Below are 8587 nucleotides of genomic sequence, written 5' to 3'. Positions count from 1 at the left end.
TGTTAAGCCCCTCCCATTGTGCTGATAGCCCCGCCCCTCCGTATGAACCTCTGTTTGAGCTCACCCTGCCACAAGTCGCCAAGCAGTTCATCACGAGGAAGACACAGGTAGACAGATGCTGGTGAGGTGAAGAGTTTTTGAATCCAGCTCGAGGGTTCAAGTTTTCACTCTGTCCTGCAGAATGCGCTGCAGAGCGCCACAGGTGAGCAGGAGAACGACAGAGAGGAGGAGAACGTGTCCATGTCTCCTCTGAAGGCTTTAGACCAGATGATCATGTATGGATCTGAGGCCCACGAAAGCCTCAGCAAGAGGTGAGACACACAACTGATCAAAGTGTACGTGTAGCTCAGAAGATCTACTAGATGATACAAGTGTGGTTCCAAACTTCCAGCAGTCAATGTCCGTCTGAATACAGACTTTACATTTCCTTACATGTGAATTTCAGGCTTCAGAGAGGTGAGCGGATAATGGGCGAGGGATCAGAATATCTTTGATTCAGCTATAAATCCTTGCTAACAGAATCTGTGTTACGGATGTTCTGCAGGTGGTCAGCAGCAAACAAGCTTGTGGATCGGAGTAACTATGGAGGTAAACAGCAGAGCATGAAAACCAAAGGTATCTGGAACTAACCCTGAGACTCATTCCTCCCTCTGACATGATCTGTCCAGTGTGGAACTTTAACTGTAGTGGCAGTCAGGAAGCAGATAGTGGCTCAGTAGTTCATGATGGTAAAGTTTGTATATGAATGTGCTGATTTTAGCAAAAATAAAAAAACTTGCGTCGTTTTCTAGGACATAGTTTCTGTAGAGCGGCAGTAGTATCCTTCTGAGTTGTGGGTGGGACTGTTGGCACAGAGTAAGCCCGCCTCCACTCCCCGTCACTCTTAACTGAGAGCTCTCTGTTTACATGCTTTCCTAGTTGACAGCCCCTTACAACCCTTAGCTAACATTAGCGGTGTAACAAAAATGGTGATCAGTATTGGAGCTATCCAGCGTACTGTTATGAACCAGATTCCAGCTCCGACGACGAAAACAAAGACAGTCATGGATCTATTTGTCTCCAAATGGATGGATGGATCAGAACGTCACTGCTACAAGCTTTTTTGTCCGCTCCTAATTCACAACAATTTGAATAAAAATATACTCAGAAATTTAGTTTTAAGCGTAATTGTCTTTATATATGTTCTCCATCATCATCAGAAATGCCAAAAGAACTTGTTAAAAACACCAAAAGCACCATTTTCATTTGAGCGGGTCTTTTAAAGCTTATCCTGGAAAGGTGAAGTTTAGCTGTAGCTCTGTGGGTTGAACATGTCAGCCATTCTGTTGGGAAGCTTGAATCCTAAGCTCTAGGCACTATTCCACTGGACAGGTTGAATGGAAATGTTCAGAAGCGTTTAAGAGACATTTAGTCTATAGCATGTATTTTCCTTTTGGTTATTTATGAATGAATGTCCCACCATTGCAGTTTACTAACAAGTTTAACCAACGTTGCGTAATGACAGTATATTCTTTTGAAAAAAAGTAGCTTTCATCCTGCTAACATCAAGAATCCTTTGAGTTTGGTTTGTTCCGATGTGTCTCAAAAAGTGTGATGGATGGATAAGTAGAAGCAAAGTTAGAATTCCAGCATGCAAGAATGGTCGCCTTGCAATTACGTAGATAGTGTTAACCTTTTAACACCGTAGATGTTACTAGTAACAGGAAATAATGCACGCTCTTTAAACAACCATTCACACAATTAACGTAAATCCAACGGACTCTGAAGTGGAGAAAAGCAGCTCTACAGCAAACATGCTACACCACTTTTTTTCCATGTCACAATCAGTTGGTTCACGGTAATCAGGTAAACACTACTATAAAGTGTTGCATATCTGCATCAGGCTGCTTTTTGTGTATTGGAAAGAGGCTGGCGATACAATACATATCCCAATACTTGTTTTATCATACGATATATATCACGATACTTGTCTCACTATACGATATATGTCACAATACTTGTGTCACAATACAATATGTATCACGAAATTTGTCTCATAATACAATATATATCACAATACTTGTCTCACTATACAATATGCATCACGATACTTGTCTTATAATACGATATATCACGATACTTGTTTTACAATACAATATGTATCACGATACTTGTCTCACAGTACGATATGTATCATGAAACTTGTCTCATAATTCGATATATATCACGATACTTATCTTACAATGCCATACATATCACAATATTTGTCTCAAAATACGATATATATCATGATACCTGTCTGAGAATACGATGCGTATCTCGATACCAGTCTCACAATATGATACAAATCCCGATATATCCCTACACTGTACCATAACAATTTTTCACTTTTTTTTTATTGTGTGTGACTTAGAAAAAAACTCCACCTAAATATTAATAGGGCGTTCATTGTAATAAAATGTTAAAATTAACTGTATTTAATGATCACAACATTAAGCACTGAAACTGTTTACTGATACTGGCAGCAATGTGGTACAGAGTTTCAATTCAGTACCATCCAAATAAAAACTTAAGCATGCAAGCCGGCATGTTTCATAACAACAAAAACCGCGAGACTGAGTGAAATTTAACACAAAATGGTTCTTGTGAGATCTTGTTGTTGTTTTGGCCGCGGCGTAGAACTGCTCAAAGAGGCTCAAAGAGCCAAAATAGTGCCAAATAGTGGCCAGAGGTTTAGGTGGAAAACAAAAGTAAGATGTTGAAGGACACTATTAAATTATTGATAAAAAATGGTCTTGTCATCATTTTAAATCGATACAAGTTTCACCAAGCAAAATATCGTAATACATTCCCAAATCGATTTCCCCCTACAGCCCTACTGCTTTTATCTGCTTCAGAATCCACTGGAATTACGTTAAATGCATAAACAATTTAAAAATTAAAGCTCCAGTGTTAAAGGGTTAAGTGCCGACACAAAGGACAACCTTTTTTATTTTAGTGTATGTGCAAAAATTGCTTTTTTTTTGTCTGTCAGGCCCCGCCCCCGGGGAGGAGTCTCAGTCCCTGAGGAGTCAGTTGCTGTTGGTTCACAGCCAGCTCCAGTACGAGCGCTTCAAGCGCCAACAGCACGCCATCAGAAACCGTCGTCTGCTGCGCAGAGTCATCAACACTACAGTGCTGGAGGAACACAGTGTTGCCATGGTAACACTCCACTTGTTGGCTTCATCTGTGCTTTCTGCTGCTTCCCTCACGGTTTACTGTGCTGTTGCAGAAGGCGCAGCTGGGTGTTCAGGATGAGGAGATTCGCTCGCTGAAGTCCAGTCTGGATGAAGAACAAAGGCGGAATGCAGACCTGCAGCAGGACATGCGCATCCAGACTGACCGTCTGCACGCTCATGTTCAGCAGCTGCTGCAGCGGCAGCAGGAAGAGCAGCAGGAAAACCAGAGACTCCAGGTACAAGTGCTCACATGCTTCTGCAGGCTTTCCACCAACCAGCTGTTTACCAACACCCGAACTGTTTATTTTCAGGGGGAGCTTCAGGACAGTCAGAGCAGGCTCAGAAACCTGGAGGCGGAGCTTCAGGGAGCCAGCAACAAGGCCTACAACGCAGAGCATCAGCTGACCCAGCTGTCACTGAAGGTAAGATGACCTTCTATGTGCATGTGTTTGAGTTTGACCGCACACGTCTTGTTGGTGTGTTTACAGCTGTGCAGCAGTGAGCAGCTGCAACAGCAGATCTTCCTCCTGAACCAGCAGCTTCTCCTCCTGAGGGAAACCAACCGAGCTCTGAGCGAGCAGCTGGAAGACAGAGCCGCACACAACTGGACCGTAAGAATACAACCAGAACCAGGACCTTCAGGTTTGCCTGAACACACTATAACCTGTCTGTGTGCTGCTCAGGAAGTGTCTATGCTGCAGTGTAGTGTGGGTAAAGAGTTCCAAAGGCTCAAGGACAGTGACGTCCAGCAGAGACAGAAGCTGGAAGCAGCCAATCACAGGATAGCAGAGTTGGAGAACCAGCTGTCCAAGAAAGAACAGCTGATCCTGGATCAGAAGAAGCTCATGGAGGACACCAAAAACCAGAGCAGGTCAGTCCCTGTTATGATCAGCATGTTGTCCTAAAAACCTGCTAAAAAAACAACTGTTGGTTGAAAATAAAGTAAATAGCGTGTGTTGATACTGTCAGAAGATTTAAATTGTAGTAGGTATGATGACTTTCCTTTGCGAGGTAGCTCCCTAGAGGAGATGTTCACAAATAGCAAACATCCTGTTTAAGTACAGAGAAGTTAGTTCTGATTAACCGCTGGTTTCAGGATGGAACTGCTGGCCTCAGAGAGCCGCTGTGAGGCGCTGAGGAGAGTCACCCAAGCTCTGCAGATGGAGATGCTTCACCTGTACGGCCTGATCCACCTGGAGCCACACGGGGGCAGCGATGCTCACAGTCAGACCACAGACGGCAGGTGAGTTCTCCCCAGCAGTCTTGTAATCTTTTAGGTTACTATTTACCAAAGTAGTACCGGTTAGTTTGACTGACCTTGTGGTGTCATCTCTGACCTTAAGGCCCAACAGCAGCTCCAGCCGTTCATCCGTGCCTCAGGTCTCCTCTTCCTCAGCTGTCAGCATCATAAATGGCGCCGTTGAGGCTCTATCTACCTCCCCCCTGCACCTTCCCTCCTGCTCCTCCTCGCCGCTCTCTCTGTCCCCCATCGACTCCCCCTTGACTGTCGGGTCCTTTCTGGAGCAGCGAGCGCGGGAGCTCTTCAGACCGGTCAATCAGAGCCAAGAAGACGAGGAAAAAGAGGAGGAAGAGGAAGAAGCCCAACCAGCAAGCCCATCTCTGGGTCAGGAGGCGGAGGAAGCCACTCCCCTCCCTGAATGTCCGCAGGAGGAGGCTGCTGCTCCCGACTCGCCGCCCACCGCCCCACAGAGGAGACTTGGCATCATGGATTACGACCAGTCACTGCCTGAATTCTGAAGAGTGGGAGGAGCCAGCTGGAAGTGAGCGCCTCAGTCAGTCGGGTTTATTTCACTAACACAAGTGATGTGAGCAGAGGACCCCAGTTTGAATGTAATCAGAAGCTGCTACATGAAACTGATCCTGAGGGGGTCACCCACTGCTGCTACTCCTTCAGATCAGCCATGCTTCCAAACAGGCGTTGGTGCTTCATGTTTGGTTTCTTTGCACGTTTTCCTGCCGTGGTTGCACTCAAAAGTGATAAACATTTTACCTTCATTTCTTTCTGTTCTACCGCACAACAGTTTCTTTCAATTGTTTACCAATCTGCTCACTTTTAATCCTGATCCAAGAGTCACCTGAGAGAATCTGGCATGAGGTCATGGAGGGAACGTTTTTAAGATTTTGTCTTTAGATGGAGCTGGAAACAGTGAGATGATTTGTGTTAATCTGCTAATCGTGGAATAAGCTAGCTCATTTGTTGGACAAACCAAAGATGTGTTGCTGCTGAGATGCAACTGGACACAGCCGTGTTGTTGATGCCATTCTGAATCAAGATACTGTGAATTCAAACAATAAACAATCTGAAATGTATCTGTTCTTATAGTCCTCTAGTTTTTTCATCTTTTCGTATTTCAAGTTCCTAACCTTATCCTTTTTGTGTCTTAGTTATTCCACGTACACTCCGAGCATGTGATGTGGATTCATGGCGTTCACACTGGACTGTTGCTACCTGATACTAGTCCATGTACCAACAGCTGGGAAAAAGCTCGGTGCAAAATGTCAAAGCGGTCCAAATCTTGTGAATCTTGCTCCAGGCTTTTATTTTCACAGCTCTAATTTGATATATGAAAACTTTGCATCATGTAATTCCAGCTGGGAACAAACTACGATTATTAATTTCTCCATGATCATTTCTCAAACGGTTGATGCTGTAGTGTTTTGAGAAGGACCCTACCCATACGTCACCACTAAAAAAGAGTCCCTGATTTGTCAAAGTTCAACAAATTTAATTTTCAGCATGTTTTATATGTAGAGCCCAAAAACGGATGTAAAAATATTGCGTAGCTACGTGTGAATGTGAGAGTTTTGAACGCTGAAGCCTGAATGGCGCATAAACGCATTTACATTGGCTTTTCATTGGAAGTGGTCGCTTAAATGCGCGTTGCAGAGGTGTGAAAATTGCATAATAATTACTTAGTTACATTGTGTGTGAAATGTATTAATAAAATAATTACTGTCTGTATGCTAATTTGAGATAGTTGTGGGGTTCTGAACTTATTCATTTTCCTTGGTGTAACTTCAGCAGAAGGTTTGGTATAGTGCACCAGAGGTTGTCAGGTTAACTGGGTGGAAAAACCTGAGAAGTTTTTAGTTTTGTTTGTTGTCATATTAATTCAATATGTCATATTGAACTGCTAAAGCAGGCATACCAATGCCGGTGACTTTAGTTTTTTGACTAGACATGAAATGTAAAGAAAAACTCTCATTCAGCATTATATTTGAATTATTAAGCCAACATCAAGTCCAGTTGTTTGTTTTGAATCAAAAACAGTAAAAAGATAATTTTTCAGTGAAATCCTGATCAAATCTGGAACCCAGTGGCTTTAAGTCTTTACGTACATGTTAACGGAGAAATATCTGAAACTTTAAATGAAATTATTCATCAACANAGAAGAACATTAGTCCTCTAGAACATTCTGCTGGACTGTTTCATGGACTAATGTCAAAATATTCTGCAGGCCACCGTAGGGAATCGAACCCCACACTGCTAAAGCAGGCATACCAATGCCAGTGACTTTAGTTTTTTGACTAGACATGAAATGTAAAGAAAAACTCTCATTCAGCATTATATTTGAATTATTAAGCCAACATCAAGTCCAGTTGTTTGTTTGGAATCAACAACAGGAAAAAGTTCCTTTTTCAGTGAAATGCTGATCAAATCTGGAACGCAGTGGCTTTAAGTCTTTATGTACATGTTAACGGAGAAATATGTGAAACTTTGAAATGAAATGATTTATAATTTTAATCTCAGAAAACAATTATAATGCAAGGAGAGAGATAAATATTAGAGATAAAAACAAGAAAATTAAAGAGGGTCAAGAAGTTAGGTGATGATTATTACTGTCACATGTTGATCAAAGGGGCGGGGCCTGTCCACAGACACTCATCCACACGCTCAAATATTACAGACATACCTGTTGGCTGCAAACACCTTCATACTGTTACGATCCCAACCGTGGGGAAGGGAGAAAAAGGTGTAACATAAAAATTAAGAAACCCAGACTGGAGCATGAGGTAGTGTGCAGCTTTTTAATTGGCTTTTAGCTGCAAATTTAACATAAATAGAATTTCATCAAAAGAAAACAAGGGTTAAATACAAAACAGGAACATAAATTCTCTCCACATGAGAGTCAGACTGAGACCCACCAGGTCTATAACGTATGCTTACACACACAGACTTTCACCAGTTTCTGACACAGGCTCTCAACAGTAAGCTCCACCACCAGAGTCCACAATAGAAAGGACAGGAGCTGAATGTTGGCCTTCACACCATGGGCAAGCTGACCACCAGAAAGGGTGTTACAAAAGCTGCCACTGTTTAATGGGAAGTCAGCTCTTTTAAGCAGGTGTGGATCCTCTGTCACTGGTCCTCAGCTGATGGCATGATGAGGTCCAGGTGTAGATGGGCGGGTCCACACTCTGCAGAGCTGCAGCTTTCAGCCAAGACACCTACAGAAAAGAAAACTCACAAGCACACCAACTCATTCACCCCAAAAACTCAAGCACACAAACCATACACAAAGAGTGCCGGATACACCAGGGCCGTAACAATACACATGCAAGATGACAGCGCTCATGTCATCTGCTGCTGCACCGCTTCAATGTAGTGTGGCTAGATCAAGATTATCCATCCAAACCTGGTATATTCAAAGTTTTTTCTCGTAAATTTATGACTTTTAATCTCCTAAATTTACAGATGAAAATCTAAGTGAGCCTACAGTCCAGCGAGTGAACAGCAGCAGACCGACTAAACTGTAAAAAGCATCTGGGATTTCAACAGCTCAATGTCTAAAACGTTACAAATGCTTGGAAGCTTCTTTGTTTGATTTACGGTTTATTCATGTTTTAATCATTGATGTGTGGATTTCCATCCATGATGGAGGACGAAATAACTGGAAGTCAGCTGAGGGTTATCGATGACTTCATCAACAAAAGTTAAGATCTTCTCCAACTCTGTGATGTTTCTGTCTGAAGAGGCCGATAGTTTCTGGCATTTTCAATGTTCTCGTGTTAATTTAACAGACTATTTTCATTCTTCTATTTTATTTTATATATGAAACTCTGCATTACTGACACTGAACCCCAGAAACTCAGCCTCACTGATAAGAATTGGATTTTGAGTCACCAAAAGGTTCAGAATTTCTTTGTTTTTGACACCGATCTGGAAATAAAGTTTCACAAGAATCTCCATGTTTTTCATCTTCAAGCACGACTCTGATAAACAGACAACTTTGGTTCTTTTCTTGATCATTTATGACTTCTTTCCTTGTAAATTTACCTCTTTTTCTTGAAGATTTATTACTTTTTCTCATAAATTCACTACATTTAAAGTAATGAATTTAAGACTTTAAATCACATAAATTTAAGAG

General features: G+C 42.1%; 1 protein-coding gene across 2 annotated transcripts; it reads left to right on the top strand.

The window, feature by feature from the left end:
- On the top strand, window positions 1-5534 carry LOC112137715 (hamartin; the record flags this gene model as incomplete). 2 transcript variants are annotated; one of them, XM_024260157.2, is given in 10 exon segments in its annotated part: window positions 1-107; window positions 181-311; window positions 545-588; window positions 3014-3180; window positions 3251-3433; window positions 3509-3619; window positions 3686-3808; window positions 3881-4068; window positions 4294-4440; window positions 4541-5534. In XM_024260157.2, coding segments are annotated over 10 exon segments (1616 nt in total), but the record flags the coding sequence as incomplete, so codon positions are not given.
- Between the last annotated feature and the right edge of the window lie 3053 nt (window positions 5535-8587).

This window comes from Oryzias melastigma, linkage group LG9, assembly GCF_002922805.2.
Source record: "Oryzias melastigma strain HK-1 linkage group LG9, ASM292280v2, whole genome shotgun sequence".
Classification (NCBI taxonomy): Eukaryota; Metazoa; Chordata; class Actinopteri; order Beloniformes; family Adrianichthyidae; genus Oryzias; species Oryzias melastigma.
Note: the sequence above shows the minus strand (reverse complement) of the source record. Positions and strands in the feature narration are given on the sequence as shown.